The sequence below is a fragment of the Podarcis muralis genome, chromosome 13 (assembly GCF_964188315.1).
Source record: "Podarcis muralis chromosome 13, rPodMur119.hap1.1, whole genome shotgun sequence".
NCBI classification, from domain to species: domain Eukaryota; kingdom Metazoa; phylum Chordata; class Lepidosauria; order Squamata; family Lacertidae; genus Podarcis; species Podarcis muralis.
Window position 1 is genome coordinate 4,118,674 of NC_135667.1, and position 24,044 is coordinate 4,142,717.

Genomic DNA, 24,044 nt, shown 5'->3' on the forward strand with positions numbered 1-24,044 from the left:
CCTGATCTATAGCCTTCTCTCCACTCCTCACCCCCCTCCAAGGCTTCTTTGGCCCGGCAGAAAGGACCGACCTGCGCTCTAACCACTGCACCATCCCACCGTTCCCTCCCCGACTCATCCCACACACAGAGCTGGGGCAATATTTGCTCTTTCCGGCTCTCTATTAAAGCGTTTGAGCGGCGGCCAAGATTGATAAAGAGGGCCCTATAAGGTTGGGAGTGTGCCAGGGCGAACGAGACAGTGATTCACGTCCGTTTCCCTTTGGGGGGGGGTATATGTGAGCTCGCTCGGCAGGTCAAATCCCCGCCTCCTTCCTCGGAAGCCTCTCCCGATCACCTTCAGGCGTATAGATAAACGTGAATCGTAGACCTGCAAATTGGGAGGGTCACCCAGCGGTCATCCAGTCCAGCCCCGCTGCAAGGCAGGAATCGGAGCTCAAAAAATCCCTGGCAGGCGGCCTTGAGAAAACTCCAAGGAAGGAGAACTCATCACGAGGGAGTCCATTCCACTATCAAACGGCTCTTACCGTCAGGAATTCCTAGGGTCTCTTGCACTCTGCACATGCCCTGGTTTCTTTATACCTAGTTCCGGCGTCTAAATGCTAAGTTCTGGCGTTAGAAGCAGAAAATACGTTCTGGGGAGCTTCCTTGGCTAGCTAAGAGACTCTTTTCCCAACCTGGTGCCGTCCAGATGTTTTGGACTACAACTCCCATCAGCCCATGGGAAGGGACCCCCAGGGTCATCTAGTCCAACCCGCTTCGATGCAGGAATCCTGCCCCCCCCCCCAGTCACCCCTGGGTGGGCTCGAATCACCAACCTTCTGGCGCACTGACCCAATGCGCCACCTATGCTGTAGGAATGAGACCACCAATTTCATCCATGGCAAAAAACCATCAAAACCACCAAGCATCCGGGTTCAGGTCTCGACTCTGCCATGAAATATATCAGGCAGCCTGACCTACCGCACAGGGTTGTTGTTCTAAAGTTAATGGGGACCCCACACATCGCCCTCAAGGTGAAAAATGTAACAGGGGAAAGTGTCGACTCTCATTTCAGGGTAGCAGGGCATATTTATGCAACGCTCATTAGAATCCTCGAACAGTTTTGCGATTCTAGTTTAGTTACAACCATTTAATTTAATTTAATTTAATTATTTAATTTAATTTAATTTAATTGCACTTCATGGTATTGCATTGCAACCCCACCATTTTTCTGCAACGAACTCAAAAATGCTGCACATGGTTCTCATTTAATCCTCACAACAGCCCTGCGAGGTTTAAGCCGTATTTTAATTAACTGTTTGTTCGTTTTTGTTTGTTTTCTATTACATTTTATTGTAATTCATATTTGGTGTTAGCCGCCCTGAGCCCGGCCCTGTACGGGGAGGGCGGGATATAAATAAAAATTTATTATTATTATTATTATTATTATTATTATTATTATTATTATTAGTCCAGCACTTGAACCGCTGCGCCACACCGGCCTTCCCTGATGGGATTTGTAGTCCAGGCCACCTGGAGGAACCTCAGCTGGGGAAGGGTGAGCTTGGACCCCCCCCCCTTGCGACAGCCGCAAAATCCCATGCCTTCTTAAGGAGGTGGGACCCAAAGGCCATCCAGCCCACCCCTCCGCCGATGGGATTTGTAGTCCAAGTGCGCCTGGAAGGCTGGCACAAGAGCTCTGACTGCGGATTTCTCACTGCCGAAGGCAGACAGCACAGCACAGCGGCAGAGGCAGGATAGAATCCGCTCCCCTGCCAGGCGTGCCAGGACATATAGACCCCCCCCCCCGACCGACTGGCAGCCTGGCACACCCAGTCCCTGTCTCAGACACGCAACTCTGCATCACAGCTCCCTAGGCGAGGTGGGGGTGGGAGGTGGGAACGAGAAAAAGCGCCAGCCCCCCTCCTTTTCCAAGCCTGGGTGCCTAGGCCTGCTCCGCCCACTAGGCCCAACTGCCCTCCGAAGCAAGGTCAGGAATCCTGCCTTCCCACCAGCTCTTCTTTCCTGGGGAAGGGAACCCAGGCGTCCGGGACCTGGAGGCGCACGCACCCCTTTCCCAGGGGAACCCAGGAGTCCTGCTCCCCTCCCCCACCTCCTTGTACCTTACTTAGAGGCACACTTGCCCCTCCCCCCTGCCCAAGAGGACCCAGGAGTCCTGCCCTGCTGGTACCCACCAGGAAAAACCACTTTTATTATGATTTTAAGAAACTTTTAACTTTTAAACTAAAGGCAAAATTCAAACCTCAGTGACCATATGAAACAAAGAGGACCCAGGAGTCCTGCTCCGCCCCTTGAGCTGGCGCCCCCTATTTTAGAGGACTCAGGAGTCCTTCTCCCCCACCCAAAAAAATTCCTGACACACTTCCTCCCAAAGGACACCCACCTAGAGGCGCAATCCTTCCCTGGAGGACCCAGGCGTCCTGCCCCTTCCCCACCCCCACCCTTGACCCCCAGGGAAGCCCCCCCCCCCCACAGCCCTTAAAAAAAAAACAACCCTACAGAGGAAGACCTCCTCTTCCAAGAGGAACCCAGGAGTCCGAGAGAGGGAATTGGGGGAGGGAGGGGACCCTCCGCCCCGCCCCCTCCCAGACCCCCACCCCACCCCTCGCCCTCCTCCCACCGGAAGTGGCAGGAATTCCCAGGCTCCACGTGACGCTCTGGAATGCGGTGACGTCACCCCGGGGGGGTCCATTAAGAAAAAAAAGAAGTGTTGCGTGGGAGGCGGAGGGGGGGCAGAGAAAGGGAAGGAAAGTTTTCTGCGGGACGGAAGAAAGTTTGCAAGGAAGTTTTGCAAGGAAGCCTCGGGCCGGGAGGGGATCGAGCTGGGGCGCGAGGAGGATCGACCCCCCAAGCTGCCAGATCCTGGGATCAGGTGAGCCCCCGAGGGGGGGGGGAGGTTGCAGGAGACCCCCCCCCCGCCACCCCACCCATTGCATTCAAGCCTGGTGCAGTTTTTAGGGTGGGGAAATCGGCCCCCTATTTCCGAGCTGGGCGCGTCCCTTGCCCTCTTCCCCTTTCCTCCCCATATATTCTCTAGGGTGAAAGTTGGCTGGCCCCCCCAGGACCCCCTCTTCCTCCACCCCCACCCCCCTATGCATGGGGGGCTAATAGGGGGCTCCCCGCTCCCACTTTGGGGGCGATAGAGATGGAGGGTGAGAGCTCGGACGCCTGGGTTCCTTCTTGCTGCAACCCAGAGTTGTGGGGCGGCAGCAGCAGCGGCCTTGGGGGATCTTGGGTGGGTCGGAGGGTTTGGGGGCCCGGACGCCTGGGTTCTTGCAAGGAGGGGGTCCCCATATGTTCTCTAGGGTGAAAGATGGCTGGAACCCAGGACCCCCTCTCCCCCTACCCCTACTCCTGTGCATGGGGGGCTAATAGGGGGCTCCCCGCTCCCACTTTGGGGGCGATAGAGATGGAGGGGGAGAGCTCGGACGCCTGGGTTCCTCCTTGCTGCAACCCAGAGTTGTGGGGCGGGGGCAGCAGCCTTGGGGATCTTGGGTGGGTCGGAGGCTTTGGGGGCCCGGACGCCTGGGTTCTTGCAAGGAGAGGGGTGCAGCAGTAGGCCTCGCCCTGAGCTGGGGCCCCCGGCTCGAAACAACCCCTGGAGCGCAAGGCATGTGCAAAGTGCCTTAAAAATCTGGCCTATGGGGCCCGACCCATAGCTGGCTTCCAGAGGGGTCTGGGTGTGGCTTTGGAGCAGACCCTGACATGATTTTAAGGGGGGGGGGGACTGAGAAGCTGGGCGATTTGGAGGAGGGCTGGGGGGAAGCCAGATTTGTCTTTGACCAAAAAAGGGGGTTCGTTCCTATGACCCCCTTAAAAATCTGCTAGCCCGCTCTGTGGCGTGGCTTGAGGGTGCTTCTAGACCCCACATTTGTGCAATTACAGCAAGTGTTTCCCTTCCTTCCACACCCCCAAAACCTCCTTTCTGAAGTCCTTTTTGGACAGCATTTGCAGAAGGAATAATCACAATTTTATTATTTATATCCCACCTTTCTTTGCTCCAGAAGCTTCTCATCTAAACTTCCCCAGTGAAATAGGATTTATATTTTATTTTTTTACTGAAGCCTTGACGTCATCAATGATTCTCCTTATTACATCCACAGGCCATCTTTTTTCTTCGGAGAAACTGAGGGAGTTTCCCCCCTTCTTCTCCTTCCATCCTCACAACAGCCCTGCGAGGGAGGCGGGGGCCAGGCTGAGAGGCAGGGACCGGCCCCCAAGGCCACACACACACAATAATAATATTAATAATAATAAATTTTATTTATACCCCGCCCTCCCCAGCCAAGGCCGGGCTCAGGGCGGCTAACAACCAATAATAAAAACAAGTTGAACGAATACAACTTTAAAATACAATATTAAAATACAACATTAAAACATTAAAATGCAGCCTCCTCACAGGAGGACAAAGGAAAAAAGAAAAAGGGGGAGCAAGATTCATTGGTCTGGCACTCCAACCACGGCACCACCAGCTTTTCGCAGTTGGCCTCGGTTTTTTGGTGGGTGTTCTTAAGAAGCTGTGGATTTTCTGAACATCGGAGGTTGAATCCACCTTTCCCAACCAGGTGCCCTCCAGGAAGCCTCGGATGGGTCTGAACCACCTGGAGGGCACCAACTAGGAGAAGGTTACCGTATTTTTTGCTCCATAAGACACACTTTCCCCCTCCTAAAAAGTAAGGGGAAATGTGTGTGCGTCTTATGGGGTGAATGCAGTGGGGAGGCAGGCGGGAAAAGCCCCCAAAAGCCGCACACAATCTCCATGTGGCTCTTGCAGGCTTTTCCCCAGGAGGGAGAAGGGACTGATGCGCCCAGTCAGTCCCTTCTCCCTCCTCGTAGAAAAGCCCGCAGGAGCCGCGCGGAGCTTAAAGGGTGTGCGGCTCCTGTGGGCTTTTGCGGGAGGTGGGGGAATTGCCATAGACACGCGCAGCCTCTCCCGGCTGGAGAGGTTGCGCGCAGCTATGGCAGAAGCCAAGGGACGCGGGTGGCGCTGTGGGTTAAACCACAGAGCATAGGACTTGCCGATCAGAAGGTCGGCGGTTCGAATCCCCGTGACGGGGTGAGCGCCTGTTGCTCGGTCCCTGCTCCTGCCAACCTAGCAGTTCGAAAGCACGTCAAAGTGCAAGTAGATAAATAGGTACCACTCCGGCGGGAAGGTAAACGGCGTTTCTCTGCGCTGCTCTGGTTCGCCAGAAGCGGCTTAGTCCTGCTGGCCACATGACCCGGAAGCTGTACGCCGGCTCCCTCGGCTAATAAAGCGAGATGAGCGCCGCAACCCCAGAGTCGGACACGACTGGACCTAATGGTCAGGGGTCCCTTTACTTTTACCTTCCATATACCGCATTTTTTGCTCTATAAGACGCAAAAGTGTTGGCTGTAACAACACTTGTAATGTAATGAGAACTACGGACGCAATGGAGTTATAAAAAATCTGGATTATTTTAAAAAAAGATGCAGTAGAAAAGGTTTAACCATTGGATCCGCGGAGGGGGAAGTCCAGAGATCCATGGGGATCTTGTAACTTCGGATGAGCTGTAGTATGATTGTAAATTAAAATATGGGCAGCTGTTTACCAGCTCCATCTGGTACGCAGGATGAGACCCTCCCTGCTCGCAGACTGTCTCACCAGAGTGGCGCATGCTCTGGTTATCTCCTGCTTGGACTACTGCCATGCGCTCTATGTGGGGCTACCTTTGAAGGTGACCCGGAAACTACAACTAATCCAGAATGTGGCAGCCAGACTGGGGACTGGGAGTGGCTGCCGGGACCATATAACACTGGTTCTGAGAGATCTGCATTGGCTCCCAGTACGTTTCCGAGCACAATTCAAAGTGTTGGTGCTGACCTTGAAAGCCCTAAACAGCCTCAAAGGCCCAGTAGACCTGAAGGAGCGTCTCCACCCCCATCGCTCTACCCGGACACTGAGGTCCAGCTCCGAGGGCCTTCTGGCGGTTCCTTCCCTGTGAGAAGCGAGGTGACAGGGAACCAGGCAGAGGGCCTTCTCGGTGGTGGCACCCGCCCTGTGGAACGCCCTCCCAGCAGATCTCAAAGAAAAAAGCAACTACCAGACTTTTAGAAGACATCTGAAGGCTGCCCTGTTTAGGGGAGCTTTTAATGTTTAAGAGACCACTGTATTTTAATACTTTGTTGGAAGCCGCCCAGAGTGGCTGGGGAAACCCAGCCAGGTGGGTGGGGTATAAATAATTTATTATTATTATTATTATTATTACAGTGGTACCTCAGGTTACATCCGCTTCAGGTTACAGACTCCGCTAACCCAGAAATAGTGCTTCAGGTTAAGAACTTTGCTTCAGGATGAGAACAGAAATCATGCTCCGGCGGCGCAGCAGCAGCAGGAGGCCCCATTAGCTAAAGTGGTGCTTCAAGTTAAGAACAGTTTCAGGTTAAGAACGGACCTCCGGAACGAATTAAGTACTTAACCTGAGGTACCACTGTATTTAAAACTAAATTTAAAAAACGAGAAAAGGAAAAGCTCTCCATGGCAACTTCCGAAACCCAGATTTCTTAAAATAAAATACAAAATTCTCTCTTTGTTTTTCCTAGCCCCCCACGTGATGTCTGGCCCCACCTGGCTTCCCCCGAAACAGGTGGGGGTCCCGGGACAGGCTGGGGTCACAGTTTCTGCTCCGGCCGCCTTCAAGCCCCAGAAGAGTTTTGCTTCTTCTCCCAGTGCCCCCCAACCCACCTATGGGTCTCAGGAGGCCAACGGGACGATGAGCGTGCCAACGCAGTACCTACCCCCCGTGCCAGGTAAGGTGGCGGCGGAGAACGCCAAGGAATTCTTTGCATGGCTGCGGGTTGGGATGGATGACCTTTGGGGTGTCCCTAACAACTCTGCAATTCCAGGATTACCATATTTAAATCTTAGACTAGCTTTGGAAGTGGGTATAGGCTGTAGGGTTAGAAGTAGAAGATAGTGCATTTTAAAATAGCATTATTTGTAATAAAATGCGAAGATTTTTATGGTTGAAGTACGCGTGATTTTTTAAAAAAAATGGTTAGAAATTATGATATATGTAATCTGCTAAAGATGAGGTAAAATGAAAATCAGATAGGGGGGACTTGGGGAAGCTCACCTAACAATGTTTAGAAAAAATAAGGACAAGATAAGAATTTGTTTGTATTGTTTATTTTTCTGTTTGTGTTGTTTATTTGTGTTATAAAATGAATAGAAACTTTTTTTGCGGAAAAACACAATTCCAGGATTACCTGGGGGGGGGGGGGGGAAGGGTTCTAAGAAGCAAGGGGTTGTCAGTCCCGTCGCCTCAGTCCCGTCGGCTTCGAGCAGATCCTAATTGGCTGGAGGCTGGAAAAATTCTTATTCCTACTGAACCTTCGGAACTCCCTGACTCTTGATAACAAGCAGTTGCCTCCGCTGTCTTCCTTCTAGCACCTGCTAAAAAAACATTCACGTCCGGACAAGCCGACCCAAACGCTTGTGAATCTTCAACTTTCTGGGCCTTTTTTTGCGTGTTTTTAAACTGTCATTGCAAATTGCAAATCTTTTCCCAAACCTCTTTTAGCTGTTGCTTCTCTTATGCAGTCAAGGGGTGCGTACGTTTTATTTAATGGATGAAAAATAATAATTTGGGTAATAATAAATTGTGTATTTTCCGAAACCTCTTTGAGGCGTTGCTTCTCTTATGGGGTCAAGGGGTGCGTAAGTTTTATTTAATAGCTGAAAAATAATAATTTGTGTATTTGTGTAATAATAAATTGTGTATTTTCCAAAACCTCCTTGAGGCGTTGCTTCTCTTATGCAGTCAAGGGGTGCGTAAGGTAAAGGTAAAGGGACCCCTGACCATTAGGTCCAGTTGTGGACGACTCTGGGGTTGCGATGCTCATCTCGCTTTACTGGCCAAGGGAGCCGGCGTACAGCTTCCAGGTCATGTGGCCAGCAGGACTCAGCCGCTTCTGGCGAACCAGAGCACCGCATGGAAGCGCTGTTTACCTTCCCGCCAGAGCGGTACCTGTTTATCTACTTGCACTTTGACGTGCTTTCGAACTGCTAGGTGGACAGGAGCTGGGACCGAGCAATGGGCGCTCACCCCGTCACGGGGATTCGAACCACCGACCTTCTGATCGGCAAATCCTAGGCTCTGTGGTTTAGACCACAGCGCCACCTGCATCCCTAAGGGGTGTGTAAAGTAAAGGTAAAGGGACCCCTGACCATTAGGTCTAGTCGTGGCCGACTCTGGGGTTGCGGCACTCATCTCGCTTTATTGGCCGAGGGAGCCGGCGTACAGCTTCCGGGTCATGTGGCCAGCAGGTCTAAGCCGCTTCTGGTGAACCAGAGCAGCGCACGGAAACACCGTTTACCTTCCCGCCAGAGCGGTACCTATTTATCTACTTACACTTTGACGTGCTTTCAAACTGCTAGGTTGGCAGGAGCAAGGAACGAGCAATGGGAGCTCACCCCATTGCAGGGATTCGAACCGCCGACCTTCTGATCGGCAAGTCCTAGGCTCAGTGGTTTAGACCACAGCGTTACCCACGTCTCAAGGGGTGTGTAAGTTTTATTTAATAGATGGAAAATAATAAACCTCCCTCTTGGTTTCTTCTCTCCGCCCCCCACTCCCCAAATCTTTTTCTCCAGGCCCTCTGCCCCATGTTCACGACCCCACGGGTGACCATCATTATTCTTCCGCAGGCGAGAGAGGATCTGGAGGTTCCTGGGGCAGCGCTTCTCCTCCTGGGTACACCTTGCAGGTAAGCTGGGCTTGCTGGTGGGTTTGCGCAGTGACACCAGATTTTGGGATTCGCGAGTGCCCAAAACCCCATTGCACTAGGATCAGATTTCTTGTGAGATCTGAGGACCAGCCTGACAGTCACGGTTATGATTTCTTTGGTGCTTGGCTCTAGATCAGGGGTCCCCAAACTAAGGCCCGCGGGCCGGATAAGGCCCTAGGGACTTGTTTATCCAGCCCGCTGCGACGCCCACTGCCGCCGCCCACTCTTAACGGCGCTGCGCTGCTCGGCTGCCCACTTCCGGGTCAGAGGAGCACCGGAAATAGCTTGTGCGCATGGGCAAGTGTCAGTCAATCAAAAAAAACCCCAAAAACTCTGTCACAAAAACCCCCAAATTAATCAAAAAAGCCTCAAAAACACAAAATAAATAGCAAAAACAAAAGCGCCAAACTTAATCCGTTCTAGAAGTCTGTTTGACTTCTGAAATGTTTGAAAACCAAGGCGCAGCTTCTGATTGGTGCAGGCGTCCTGGAAACAATAGCTGACAGCCGCATTGGACGTTCGGCTTTTGAAAAATGTTCAAAAACCGGAACACTTACATCTGGGTTTTCAGTGTCTGAGAACCAAGGTGTTTGAGAACCAAGGCACCATTGTACTGCAAAGGGGCCAGCACTCCTGAGTCCCTTGACCGATTTTTATGCCTAGGCAGAAATCCACATGGTGCAGCTCTGGCACAGAGGGCAGCCTTGTGGAAAGCCCCGATCCACTCTGTTAAACCCCTTATTTCCCTGCTCCCTTACATCCCAGCTCAGTCCCTGGCATCATCTGCAGGGATGAGATGGCGAGGCTCGTTTGACAACAACGCTAACCCGAGCCCTTTGTGTCATTGTGTCCTGTGGGACTCTCTGTCACTGGAGATTCAGTGGGCGCCTTCTTTTAAAGGCCGTCCGAAAACGCTTCTATTCCTCCAGGCCTGTGCAGGCATTTAGGAACACATCCTCCCGCAAGGCTTAACTGATGTGTGTTTTAAACCCATTTTAATAATAATATTTATTTATTTATTTATTTATACATACATACATACATACATACATACATACATACCCCTCCCATCTGGCTGGGTTTCCCCAGCCACTCTGGGCGGCTGGGTTTTTTTAAATGGTTTTTATCGCATGGCTTTATTCTTTTATTGCCACAAGCTGCTTTGTAGTATATACCGTATTTTTCGCACCATAGGGCGCACCGGACCATAGGGCGCACCCAGTTTTTAGGGGGGGAAATCAAGAAAAAAATCTTCCCCCCCCAGACCCAAAGAGCAGCGTACAGGGTGCGCACAACCTCTCCCTGCTGGAGGGGTTGCGAGCAGCTATGGAGCAAGCCAAGTTTTGGCTTCCCCTTTAGCCCCATGCAGCCTCTCCTTGCCGGGAGACGCTGCACAGGGCTAAAGAAGCCATAGCCCCATGCAGCCTCTCCTTGCGGAGGGGTTGCGCGCAGCTATGGAAGAAGGCAAGGCAGCAAGCGGGATGGATCCCGCTCGCTGTTTTGCCTTCCCCTTTAGCCCCGCGCAGCCTCTCGTTGCGGAGGGGTTGCGCGCGGCTATGGAAGAAGGCAAGGCAGCGAGCGGGATGGATCCCGCTCGCTGTTTTGCCTTCCCCTTTAGCCCCGCGCAGCCTCTCGTTGCGGAGGGGTTGCGCGCGGCTATGGAAGAAGGCAAGGCAGCGAGCGGGATGGATCCCGCTCGCTGTTTTGCCTTCCCCTTTAGCCCCGCGCAGCCTCTCCTTGCGGAGGGGTTGCGCGCGGCTATGGAAGAAGGCAAGGCAGCGAGCGGGATGGATCCCGCTCGCTGTTTTGCCTTCCCCTTTAGCCCCGCGCAGCCTCTGGTTGCGGAGGGGTTGCGCGCGGCTATGGAAGAAGGCAAGGCAGCGAGCGGGATGGATCCCGCTCGCTGTTTTGCCTTCCCCTTTAGCCCCGCGCAGCCTCTCCTTGCGGAGGGGTTGCGCGCGGCTATGGAAGAAGGCAAGGCAGCGAGCGGGATGGATCCCGCTCGCTGTTTTGCCTTCCCCTTTAGCCCCGCGCAGCCTCTCCTTGCGGAGGGGTTGCGCGCGGCTATGGAAGAAGGCAAGGCAGCGAGCGGGATCCATCCCGCTCGCTGCCTTGCCTTCCCCTTTAGCCCCGCGCAGCCTCTCCTTGCGGAGGGGTTGCGCGCGGCTATGGAAGAAGGCAAGGCAGCGAGCGGGATGGATCCCGCTCGCTGTTTTGCCTTCCCCTTTAGCCCCGCGCAGCCTCTCCTTGCGGAGGGGTTGCGCGCGGCTATGGAAGAAGGCAAGGCAGCGAGCGGGATCCATCCCGCTCGCTGCCTTGCCTTCCCCTTTAGCCCCGCGCAGCCTCTCCTTGCGGAGGGGTTGCGCGCGGCTATGGAAGAAGGCAAGGCAGCGAGCGGGATGGATCCCGCTCGCTGTTTTGCCTTCTCCTTTAGCCCCGTGCAGCCTCTCCTTGCGGAGAGGTTGCGCGCGGCTACGGAAGAAGGCAAGGCAGCGAGCGGGATGGATCCCGCTCGCTGTTTTGCCTTCCCCTTTAGCCCCGCGCAGCCTCTCCTTGCCGGGAGATGCTGCGCAGGGCTTTCCTGGCTTTTCTGGGAGGTGGGGGAATTCCCCCACCTCCCGCAATACCGGCAGAAGCCGCGTGCACTTTAAAAGGGCTGCACGGCTTCTCCTGGCTTTCCTGGGAGGTGGGAGAAGGGACTGATGCGGCCAGTCAGTCCCTTCTCCCTCCTGTGGAAAAGCCCGCAAGAGCGCACGGAGCTTGTGTGCGGCTCTTGGGGGCTTTTCCCGCCTGCCTCCCCCCCTGCATTCGCTCCATAGGACGCACACACATTTTCCCTTGCTTTTTAGGAGGGAAAAAGTGCGTCCTATGGTGCGAAAAATACGGTATCTTTAGGATGTGGCAGTACATAAACAGTTTTATAGATAAATAAATGCCCCACGACAGCGGAGTCTGTTTAACCCATATGCCCCAGCCCTGCTGTCAGGTGAGCGGCAGGTAAAGGTGTGTCAGCCGTCGCTGTGGAATCTGCTTGCGGTGTGCACAGAAACTGTGCAGGAATAATAGCTGTATATCTATTGCTTCATATACAAAAACCCCCCAAGCGCTTTATGTAAAACGCAAGTAAGATAATTGGGGGGAAATGAACCCAAAATGACGAAGTAGCACGTCGGCGAGAAATTAGAGAAACTACTAATGAAACATTCAGTTAAATATCAATAAATAGCAAAACCGAGCAGTTCGATCAATCTTAGAAGTCTGGCATGGCCTGCTTTTAAATAGATGGGTGTTTTAATTTCATTTCAATTTTAATTTGTATACTGCCTTTCTATATTACTCTCCACAAGGTGGTTTGCAAGGTGTAGAAACAGCAAAATAGACAGCAAAGACCACACACCTAATAACAATCTGACCCGATACAAAAAAGTCACAATAACTTTAATAATATTAGTATTAATAATAATTTATAATTTATACCCCGCCCATCTGGCTGGGTTCCCCCAGGCACTCTGGGCGGCTCCCAACAGAATATTAAAAACACGATAAAACATCAAACATTAAAAACTTCCCTAAACAGGGCTGCCGTCAGGTGTCTTCTAAAAGTCGGATAAAGGTAAAGGTACCCCTGCCAGTACAGGCCAGTCTTGACAGACTCTAGGGTTGTGCGCCCATCTCACTTAAGAGGCCGGGGGCCAGCGCTGTCCGGAGACACTTCCGGGTCACATGGCCAGCGTGATATCGCTGCTCTGGCGAGCCAGCACCAGCGCAGCACACGGAACGCCGTTTACCTTCCCGCTGTAAGCGGTCCCTATTTATCTACTTGCACTTTAAGGGTGCTTTCGAACTGCTAGGTGGGCAGGAGCTGGGACCGAAAGACGGGAGCTCACCCCACCGCGGGGATTCGAACCACCGACCATACGATCGGCAAGTCCTAGGCTCTGTGGTTTAACCCACAGCGCCACCCGCAGATAGTTGTTTAAAATAAACAACGGATGTAAAATAAAGCAATATTCAACAATCCACTAGAATATAACAGTAAACCATAAATATCAGCAAATAATAATTAAACAGTTTACACTTATCCGTTACAATAAAAATTACTAAGCTACAATCAGTAAAAATAAGTCGCGGTGCATAAAATACCACAAAACATAAAAAAACAGGCAAAGGATCAAATTGAGAAACAAGGGCACACAACTTATAAAATTACCGTATTTTCCCTCCCCATCTATAAGACGACCCCTATTTTTTGAGCCCAAAATTGAGAAATAAAGAATTGCAACATTCCGCGTAGAAGACGACCCCGCAATTTTAAACTTTAAAAAACTGCGGGAAAATATAGTCTTATAAACGGAAAAATATTATTATTTTTTTTACTTGGCTGCCGTTTCTGCCTCATAGAAAGGGAGAAAGGTGTTTGGCCCCTGGCTACGCTCAGGTGAGAGTCCAGCATACGTTCACCCCCCTTGGTTTAAAAGATTCTTGGCTGGGTCGGGACGATATGGGATGGGGGGGGGCAACTCCCACCCAAAGCTGTCAACCGTCCCTTATTTGGCGGGACAGTCCCTTATCCCAGCGCCGTGCCCCGCTGCTGTCCCTTCTTGATGATGTCCCTTAAATTTCTCGGGTTTCAAAGGAAGCAGCTCCTCTCCCTCCCTCCCTCCCTCCCTGCCGGCCAGGGAGGAGGGAGGCTCCAACTGGGTTGCTTGGCTGCGTTGCTCACCCAATAAGGAGCCTGAGAACGACTGGGGGGTGGAGCTTGCATGCCTTGTGCCGATCAAATCGGCCGCCTTGCCTGGGGACTCGCCTTTGCTCAGCGCTTCCCAGCGGAGAGGGGACGGTGGTTTTCCTTGCTGCATCCCCTTTGCCGGGTTGCTGCGCTGTGGGAACCACCGCTTGAGGCTTCCTTTGGCTGCTGGCTGCGCTTTCTGCCTTTGGCTCAGAAGTTGAACATACCTGTGCTGGGAAAATCCCTTATTTTGGCTGCTGATCCCTTATTTTCGAGGCTGCTGGTCCCTTATTTTCAAATCTGTAAGTTGACAGCTATGCTCCCATCTCTTGCGCAATTAGTGCCAGCGCCATTCATTAAGAGTTTGGGTGTAATCTTCGATGCCTCCCTTTCCAAGGAGGCACCGCTTGCAGCTATAACAAAGGCGGCATTTTTTCATCTCCGCCAAGCTAAGCAGTTGGCTCCTTACCTCTCTCGCCCTGATCTGGCCACTGTGATCAATGCGACGGTCACCTCCAGGCTTTATTATTGTAACTCGCTCTACGTGGGGCTGCCTTTGACCCAGAAACTCCAGCGGGTGCAGAATGCGTCATTATGGGATCCTCGCTGTGAGATCACATTCACCCGGTGCTATATCAGCTGCACTGGCTCCCGGTGGAGTACAGGATCAGGTTTAAGTCGCTGGTTTTAACCTTTAAAAGCTATATGACCTCAGACCCTCGTACCTACGGGACCGCCTCTCCTGGTATGTCCCACGGAGGACCTTACGGTCTTCAAATAAAAACATCTTGGAGGTCCCAGGCCACAGAGAGGTTAGGCTGGCCCCGACCAGAGCCAGGGCTTTTTCGGCTGTGGCCCCGAACTGGCGGAACCCTCTGTCACAAGAGACCAGGGCCCTGCGGGACTTGACATCTTTCCGCAGGGCCTGCAAGATGGAGCTGTTCCACCAGGCCTTTGGTCAGGGCGCAGCCTGACCCCCCTCTCTCCTTCTGTAATCCTCATAGAACTCTAACCCAATGGCTGTCATGAGTTTGATTCTGAATTGACTCTAGAATGAATTGATTTTAGAATGTATTTTAATTAATTGATTGTGATTTTATGTAAACTGTGTTACTTTTACTGTTGTTAGCCGCTCTGAGCCAGGCTTCCGCCAGGGAGGGTGGGATATAAATAAATATTATTATTATTATTATTATTATTAACCCAACAGTAGGGGAGATGGGGGGGTTAGGGGGGTCTCCCAGGCTACAGAGCGGTTTCTCTCACCACCCATCGGCCGATCGGCGCCAAGAGACCACCCCACCTCCGAAGCCCCAGATTTTTCCAGAAGGGGGCATCCCACCTGCCCCTCGCTCACCCTTCTCTTTCTGCCAACAGGGGGCGCCTCTTGAGCAAGGTCCTCCCCGCCCTTCCAGCATTGACGTCCAGATAGACTCCCTCACCAGCATGCTGGCCGATTTGGAGAGCGCCCGGCAGCGCCGCGGCGAAAGGCAGGTGAGAGACACCGTCCGGGAATTCGGGGTGGGGGTGGTCAGAGGCGATACCGACCCCCTGTGCCTACCCACCCTCGCAGAATTGTGGGGTTGGCAGGGAACCACGAGGGTCATCCAGTCCAGCCCCCTGCGAGGCAGGAATCTTTTGCCCAACGTGGGTCTCGAACTCGCAACCCTGAGATTCAGAGGCGGGTTTACCTGTAGCACGGCTACCGGCGTCGGAAGACTTGTAACAAGTTCAAGGACTCGTCGCCGCTGCCAATTTCACCCAAAGCGTTTTTTTAAAAAGCAGAAATCAAGTTTGCCATGCGGCTGATAGAGAGCCGGGTTCGGATCTCGACTCCGCCATGGAATTTGACAGAATCTCATAAGGCTGTCGTTGTTGAGATACAGGGGCATTAGGGTAAAAAATATAATAGAGGCAGCGGGTGTCTCTGCGGGCCAGTGTGGCATATGCGACCATGGCAAGCGACTTCTGTCTGCGTTGTTATGTTGGGCACAAGGGGAAGTTCGGCCTAGAGTTCGAGTTCCGCCCTGACGGGAAACTGAGATATGCAAACAACAGCAATTATAAAAGCGATGTCATGATCAGAAAAGAAGCCTATGTACACAAAAGTGTGATGGAAGAGCTAAAGAGGATAATCGATGACAGTGAAATCATGAAAGTAGATGACGCATCATGGCCGCCTCCTGACAGAGTTGGCCGGCAGGAGCTTGAAATTGTAGTTGGTGATGAACACATCTCTTTTGGTTCTCTTATTGATGTAAATCAGTCCAAGGATCCAGAAGGTCTCAGAGTGTTTTACTACCTTGTCCAGGACCTCAAGTGACTCGTCTTCAGTCTCATTGGATTAAGATTATTGTTGTTGTTGAGTCGTTTAGTCGTGTCCACCTCTTCGTGGCCCCCTGGACCAGAGCACGCCAGGCACTCCTGTCTTCCACTGCCTCCCGCAGTTTGGTCAAACTCATGCTGGTAGCTTTGAGAACACTGTCCCACCATCTGGTCCTCCGTCGTCCCCTTCTCCTTGTGCCCTCCATCTTTCCCAACATCAGGGTCTTTTCCAGGGAGTCTTCTCTTCTCATGAGGGGGCCAAAGTCTTGGAGCCTCAGCTTCAGGATCTGTCCTTCCAGTGAGCACGCAGGGCTGATTTCCTTCAGGATGGAGAGGTTGGATCTTCTTGCAGTCCATGGGACTCTCAAGAGTCTCCTCCAGCACCAGAATTCAAAAGCATCCATTCTTCGGCCATCAGCCTTCTTGATGGTCCAGCTCTCACTTCCATACATCACTACTGGGGAAACGAGAACTTTTACTATAGGGACCTTTGTTGGCAAGCTGATGTCTGTACTTTTTAAGATGCTGTCTAGGTTTGTCATTGCTTTTCTCCCAAGAAGCAAGCGTCTTTAATTTCGTGGCTGCTGTCACCATCTGCAGTGATCACGGAGCCCAAGAAAGTAAAATCTCTCACTGCCTCCATTTAAGATTAAGCCAATTTAAATTGTATGGATTTAAATTTGTACTGTAAAGTTTCTTTCGGTGTTTCTTTCCATTCCTTATCTCTCACTGGTTTTATGTGTGTCAGATTTTTTACAGAGTGAATTTAAGAAATGCTAAAAAGCTTTTATTCCCTTGGGAAAAAAAAAGAGTAGGAGCAGCGATACCATAGAGGTTTCACACTTATTTCGTGATGGCACACCCCTCGCTGGTATCGTTCGCCAGTTTTGTCCCGGTCCCTGAGCCGTGTCCCTTCTTTCCCCCACAGAATTTGGAGCCCGCTCCCTTCTCCCACAGCCTCCCTCAGGCTGGCATCGCCAAGCCCGCCTCTGCCTACAAACAGGGCCCTTCCGGAACCTTCTCCGCCCCCACCAAGCCTCCGGGTTTCGACGCCTACGCCAAGAGCGCCGCTTACGGCGGGCAGCCGGCCCCTGCCCCGTACGTCGGTGCCGCCGTCTCCGGGGACCCCTACACCGCTGGCTACCACCGGCCGGGCACAGCCGCCAAACCGTACCCTCAGCCCATGCCCGCCTCGTACGCCACGGCTTCCTCGTCCGCCGGCCCGCCCTTCAACGTCCAGGTCAAGGTGGCGCAGCCGGTCGCCGGGTACAACCAGCCCCAGCGTCGGGCGGAGCAAGCGTACGGCCCGCCCTCCCCCCGGCTGGGCTACCGGGCGAAGCCACCCCCTCAGTACGCCTCGGAGGTGGGCGGCCGGCCCCGGGGCCACGACGCTGAGCCTTGGTACCCGGAGCCGCCGTCGTACGGCCGGCGGATGGCCGAAGGGGAGTTCTACCCGGGGCCTGGCAAGGCCGGGGCGCCGGTGGGGCAGTACCACCCCGGGTTGGCGAAACCGGGCAAGGAGGAGATGGCGGTGGCTTCGCAGATTCCGCCGCCGGCAGGCGGAGGACTGAGGTTTCAGCACCAGGTAAGAGGAGAGCCCTGGGGGGAGGCGGGCAAGGGGCATTTGTACAGGGGGTCCTGCGTTCGAGTCACAAGAGATTCCGGCAGGTTTTATTTTGTTTTCCCGTCAAGAGGAGAGAGGGGGTATTGCAGAGGGCGGGGAATGTTTCTGTGGTCGATGATTAGAGGAACAAGAAGCTTCCGTTTCTGAACCGCCCTGGGGAAGTTCAGAGGAAGGTGGGGCATGCAAATTTAATAAACAATCATTATCTACCTGTCTGTATCTGAACTGCCCTGGGGGCCTTTGGATGAAGGACAGTATAGAACGTTAATCATCATCATCTGTCTATGTCTGAACTGCCCTAGGGTTCTGTTGGTGAAGGGCAGTATACAAATTTAATCTATTATTATTATTATTATTATTATTATTATTATCTGTCTATATCTGAACTGCCTTGGGGATCTTCGGATGGAGGGCAGTATACAAATTTAAGAAATAATAATAATAATAATAATAATAATAATAATAATAATAGTCTATATTTGAACAACCCTGGGGTTCTTTGGATGAAGGCAGCATACAAATTTAATTAATAATTATTTTTTATTACTATTATTATTATTATTATCTGTCCATGTCTGAACTGCCCTGGGGTTCTTTGGGTGAAGGGCAGTATACAGATTTAATCAATAATTATTATTATTATCTGTCTATATCTGAACTGCCTTGGGGATCTTTGGATGGAGGGCAGTATACAAATTTAATTTATAATAATAATAATAAATGATCAGTCTGCATTTGAACAACCCTGGGGTTCTTTGCATGAAGGGCAGCATACAAATTTAATTAATAATTATTTTTTATTACTATTATTATTATTATTATTATTATTATTATTATTATCTGTCCATGTCTGAGCTGCCCTAGGGTTCTTTGGGTGAAGGGCAGTATACAGATTTAATCAATAATAATCATTATCTATCTATCTATCTATCTATCTACCTATCTTTATTGGACGTTCTCCAGCAGAGGCTGGATGGCCCCCCCCGTTAGTGATTCTTTAGCTGTAATTCCCGCATTGCAGGCGGGTTGGGCTGGATGACCTTTGGGGGGCCCTTTCTCACTCTATGATTCTGCAGTATTGGGCAGAGCCGGAAGGATCAAGGGGAGGGATCGACTCCCCTGGGGAGAAAGGGCTGCAGCATTTGCAATATTTTTTTAGTTTGGACCAAAAGCATGTATGGAGAGACACGTTAAGAGGTTTATAAAAGTGACCATATCCTGGAGGAAGTGGGAAAGTTCCCTCCTCCTCTCTCATAGCTCTAGGACTCGTGGGCAACCAGCGAAACTGGATGTTGGGAGATTTGGGGCAGATAGAAGGCGGTCCTCGTTCATGCTGGGCATAGTTAGACGGCGGAACTCCCTGCCACAGGAATGGTTACCAACCTGGATAGCTTTTAAAGAGGATTAGGCAGATTCACGGAGGAGGAGAGGGCTATGGGTGGCTTGAGAAGGGAGGGGGCTCATGGTTCTTTCTCTCTGCCCCCCATCTCGACCCACCAGGTTCCCCCCAGCCGCCCCGAAGAGGAGCTGGACCGGCTGACAAAGAAACTGGTGTACGACATGAACAACCCTCCGTCGGGCGAGTATTTCGGTGAGGTTTTTTTTGGCACCCCAAGAGATGACAACCACTCGGTGGCATGGCTTCAGAACCGGGGTCCGCAGAGGCCGAGAGGGGAGGGGGGTGGTCCAGTCGGCAGCTGTGTCCATCTCGGCTGTTGGTGGAGCCTCCACGGCAAGGGGCAGTCTATCTGCAGACGGGACCTGGGGAACGCTTCCCTTGCCCGAAGTCAGGCTAGGTTGTAGAGAGTTGCTGGCAGGGGCATTTGGGGGGAGCGGGGACCCTGGAAAAGGCCTCCGAACGCCTCCTTCCTCCCTGGCAGGCCGCTGCGCCCGCTGCGGGGAGAACGTGGTTGGCGACGGGACGGGCTGCGTGGCCATGGACCAGGTCTTCCACGTGGAGTGCTTCACCTGCGCCACCTGTCGATGCCGCCTGCGTGGGCAGCCGTTCTACGCCATCGACCGGCGCTCCTTCTGCGAATCCTGCTACATCGTGAGTGGGGCGGGGGGGTTAGGGGGTCCTGGCAGGTGGGGGGGTGCAGTCTCGCCAGAGTGGCGCATGCTCTGGTTTTAGCCCTTGAGAAGGAAGTCAATTCTGTGTCCAGGGCAGGTGTTTATTAGCTCCATCTGGTGCGCAGGATGAGACCCTTCCTGCCCGCAGACTGTCTTGCCAGAGTGGTGCATGCTCTAGTTATCTCCCACTTGGACTACTGCAATGCGCTCTACGTGGGGCTACCTTTGAAGGTGATCCAGAAACTGCAATTAATCCAGAATGCGGCAACTAGACTGGGGACTGGGACCACATAACACCGGTCCTGAAAGATCTGCATTAGCTCCCAGGACGTTTCCGAGCACAATTCAAAGTGTTGGTGCTGACCTTGAAAGCCCTAAACGGCCTCAAAGGCCCAGTAGACCTGAAGGAGCGTCTCCACCCACATTGTTCTGCCCAGACACTGAGGTCCAGCTCCGAGGGTCTTCTGGCGGTTCCCTCCCTGCAAGAAGTGAAGTTACAGGGAACCAGGCAGAGGGCCTTCTTGGTGGTGGCGCCCGCCCTGTAGAACGCCCTCACATCAGATGTTAAAGAGAAGAACAACTACCAGACTTTTAGAAGACATCTGAAGACAGCCTTGTTTAGGGAAGCTTTTAATGTTTAACAGACCAAAGCGGCAAGCCAACGCAGGTGGCGCTGTGAGTAAAACCTCAGCGCCTAGGGCTTGCCGATCGAAAGGTCAGCGGTTCGAATCCCCGCGGCAGGGTGCGCTCCCGTTGCTCGGTCCCAGCGCCTGCCAACCTAGCAGTTCGAAAGCACCCCCGGGTGCAAGTAGATAAATAGGGACCGCATACTAGTGGGAAGGTAAATGGTGTTTCCGTGTGCGGCTCTGGCTCGCCAGAGCAGCTTTGTCACGCTGACCACGTGACCCGGAAGTGTCTGCGGACAGCGCTGGTTCCCGGCCTCTTGAGTGAGATGAGCATACAACCCTAGAGTCTGTCAAGACTGGCCTGTACAGGCAGGGGTACCTTTACCTTTTTTATATTTTAATACTTTGTTGGAGTGTCTGGGGCTATACCACAGATGGGCAGGGTATAAATAATAAATTATTATTATTGTTGTTGCTGTTGTTACTATTATTATTATTATTATTATTATGCACGGTCTGTAGGTTGAAGCCCCCTTTCCCTCCTCTCGCCAGGTGACCTTGGAAAAATGTTCTATGTGCTCCAAACCCATCATGGACCGGATCCTGCGGGCAATGGGGAAAGCCTACCACCCACAGTGCTTCACCTGCGTGGTTTGCCATCGCTGCCTTGATGGCGTCCCGTTCACGGTCGATGCCACTAGCCAAATTCACTGCATCGAAGACTTCCACCGGTAAATCTCTCTCTCCCCCCCAAGTTTCTGCTAAATTGAGCTTTCTTGGATGGGGGGTTCATGGGCACCCTTGACTCTCTCCTCCCAGCATGCTTTGGGGTTCGGAGCAGGTGATAACTCTGATTCGCCCACAGTTCTCCCTAAAGTCCAAAGTTTTACTTCCATTCGAAATGCAGCTTTTAAAAGCTGCAAATTGTCCTATCTTCCCGGAGTTTGTCTCGTCCTCTTTTAACCCCGTCCACATTGGTGGGCATCTCCTGTGGCAGGGAGTTCCGCAGTTTTGACGACGGGTGGATATTCTCCCTCTTCTAGCAGATCTGAGCTAAAAGCGGGAGGAAATTCACTTCTGAACTCCTTAATCCTTGTCTTCTCCCTCCCCCTCCGGCAGGAAGTTTGCCCCCCGGTGCTCAGTTTGTGGTAATGCCATCATGCCAGAGCCTGGCAAAGAGGAGACCGTGCGGATCGTTGCCCTGGACCGCAGTTTTCACATAGGCTGCTACAAATGTGAGGTGAGACAACTTTGGCCGGGCTCCCTGTCTCCTGTGGGAGGGAGTCCCACAGGTTAACGTTATGCTGTGTTGGGGAGGAGGAGGAGGAGGACCTCTGGTGAGGGGACACCTGTGTTTGTTCCCTTTTGGTCCCCACCTGCACTCCGCACTCACCTGGGGCTCCTAGAAGCTTCAGCGTGCGACGGCAGCCACAATACCGGGAAACGGCTTTGACTGGCCGGCTAAACCAGGTCAGAGGAGCTGATGGGTGTCAAAGTCATGCTTTCCTTTGGGCCACGCCTGCGAGGCCGAGAGGGGGGTCTGGTCATCTGGGCAGCCCGGGACCCCCAGACACACTTGCGCCCGAGGGGGGGATCACTTCAGTGCTGCTGAGGCAGAGGTTTGACTTTCCCCCTGGAGGTGCACTCCGTTGTCTCTCGAGACGGACGGATACCAGCCACCGATTCTCTTCTCTCTCCCCTTGCAGGAGTGTGGGCTGCTCCTCTCCTCCGAGGGCGAAGGCCGAGGCTGCTACCCGCTGGACGGCCACATCCTTTGCAAGAGCTGCAGCGCTCGGCGGATCCAGGAGCTCTCCTCCAAGATCACCACGGACTGCTGATGGCTTCTGCCTCCCCCCCATTCTCCCCGGCTCCTTGTTGGTTTTCTCTATGGGTTTCCGCCTCCTTAACCGCTCCACATTTTGCACCCCACTTCCTGCTGCCTTTATCACTGAGCTGCAGGCGGTTGGGATAGACAACCCATTGGGGCCTTTCCAACTCTTCTGTTCTATGCATTTCTTGATGTTCATTTCAGCCCTGTTTTCCTTTGGCCATAAAAACCCCGCTGTGTGTCTTGGGGGCAGCAGCAGTGCATCTCAAGCCCCTAACTCTCCCTAACTTTTTCTCCCTGCTGCCCCACTTTCCTGTCCTGCCCTGGCTGCCTCCCTCCCTCCTCCCCCCCTACCCCCACCCCAATTCTCCTCTGCGGGTTGGGGGCTTCGAACATCAACCCAGCGTTTCTCAAAGCGGAAGCGGATTGTGTCTGTCTTCGCTCTGTATATATCTGTCTTCGCTCTGCATATCTCTGTCTTCGCTCTGCATATCTCTGTCTTCTCTCTGCACCTCTCTGTCTTCTCTCTGCACGTCTCTGTCTTCTCTCTGCACATCTCTCTTCTCTCTACCAGCAGCCCCACCATTTCCCTGCCTTGAGGGCTCCCCTAAACCTATAAGCTGGTCTTAGCTATGTGCCATCTCCCCTCTCCCCCCCCCCCCGGTCAGTTACAGCAGCCTTAACCAAGCAGGTGCCGTCCAAATGCTTTGGCCTACAACTCCCATCAGCCTCCAGTCAGCTGTGCTGGCTGGGGGTTGGCTGGATTGGAATCCAGAACACTGGAGGGCAGCAGCAGCTTAGAAAAAGGGTGAATTATACTATAATACCCTTCCTCACTCCTCCACCATTGCCACTAACTGAGGGAAATGGGATATCTAACATCTGGGTCTATATCCCTAGCTCTTGGTTTTTGTTTTTTTAAAGAATTCCTCAAGTTCCTTCTCTGTGTGTGAGTGTTTTTTTTAAAGGATGGGTATTTTTTAAAAATACATTAAACTCCCCACCCCACAAGCGTCTTCCCACAGGGCGTGGGGCATTGCGTTCATGTGCGTTATGTGTCAGAATTTAATTAAAGATGTGTCAAACTTCACCTTGTGTCTGCTAATTTTGGGGGGGGGGGCTTTTGCTGAACCGCCCCCCTGAACCCAACCCAGGGGACCGGGAGAGCTGTCACCTGGGCTCGGATTGCATCGGCCAGCAGATTATTTACTTATTTCATAAAATTTATTACACCACTTGATTGTGTTGGAAAACAACAACGAGCTAATAAAATTTTTGATAACTTTATTATTTGTACCCCGCCCATCTGACTGGGTTGCCCCAGCCACTTTGGTTTACCGAGGGAATGAAACGGATCAGTCAAAACAACTCTTTCAAACATTCAAGTGATGAAATCGGCAGCAAACTGGAATCCGAATTAATACACATGTCAGTGTTCCGCATCTCTGGGTAGGCTTGTCTAAACGATAAATCGTTTGTGAAAGAGCATGGGAAAGTTTCTTGCCTGATTTCAATAAGCAGGGAGTTCCAAAGTGTAAAGGACCGATCTTTTGCAAATTCCGGATCTGTGGCAGCTCTCACTGTGATCTCGCAGGTAAATTATTCCCATCAGGTTGGGGACAGACGTGGTGATTCAGCTGGGCCTGGAGCTGGGATATACTGCAAGCAGAGGTGTTGAGGTCTAGATATGGGGGTGTCAGAGACCCATATATTTGCAGCAGGTTTCCCACCACCAGCACCCCAGAGCCACTTGATCGGCATGAAAGCTTTTTTTAGCCCTTGAGAAGGAAGTAAATTCTGTGTCCAGGGCAGCTGTTTATCAGCTCCATCTGGTACACAGGATGAGACCCTCATTTGTGGGGCATAGGAATTCGTTCATTTCTCCCCCCCTCAAAATATAGCCTGGCCTCCCACAAGGTCTGAGGGATGGTGGACTGGCCCCCTGCTGAAAAAGTTTGCTGACGCCTGTTCTAGATGGGCTCCCTGTGGCCTGATCCAGCACCCTGGCACTACCTATACTACCTGAATAGCTCAGTCAACAGAGCATGAGACTCTGGTTCGCCAGAAGCGGCTTAGTCCTGCTGGCCACATG

At 52.4% G+C, this 24,044-nt stretch overlaps 1 protein-coding gene and 1 pseudogene across 2 annotated transcripts; both read left to right on the forward strand.

Annotated features, from left to right (window-relative positions):
* The first annotated feature begins 2,740 nt into the window (after positions 1 to 2,740).
* TRIP6 (thyroid hormone receptor interactor 6) lies at positions 2,741 to 23,042 on the forward strand. 2 transcript variants are annotated; one of them, XM_077916826.1, is made up of 10 exons: positions 2,741 to 2,874; positions 6,564 to 6,770; positions 8,617 to 8,729; positions 14,857 to 14,973; positions 16,733 to 17,389; positions 18,929 to 19,019; positions 19,309 to 19,478; positions 20,677 to 20,855; positions 21,244 to 21,364; positions 21,831 to 23,042. In XM_077916826.1, the coding sequence occupies exons 2-10, from the start codon at positions 6,575 to 6,577 to the stop codon at positions 21,960 to 21,962; spliced, it is 1,776 nt and encodes a 591-aa protein (XP_077772952.1). In that variant the 5' UTR covers positions 2,741 to 2,874; positions 6,564 to 6,574; the 3' UTR covers positions 21,963 to 23,042. The 2 variants fall into 2 exon arrangements, with proteins under 2 accessions (XP_077772952.1, XP_077772953.1); XM_077916827.1 differs by having other exon boundaries at positions 8,671 to 8,729.
* LOC114608092 (protein mago nashi homolog pseudogene) lies at positions 15,003 to 16,174 on the forward strand (annotated as a pseudogene).
* Positions 23,043 to 24,044: the final 1,002 nt, after the last annotated feature.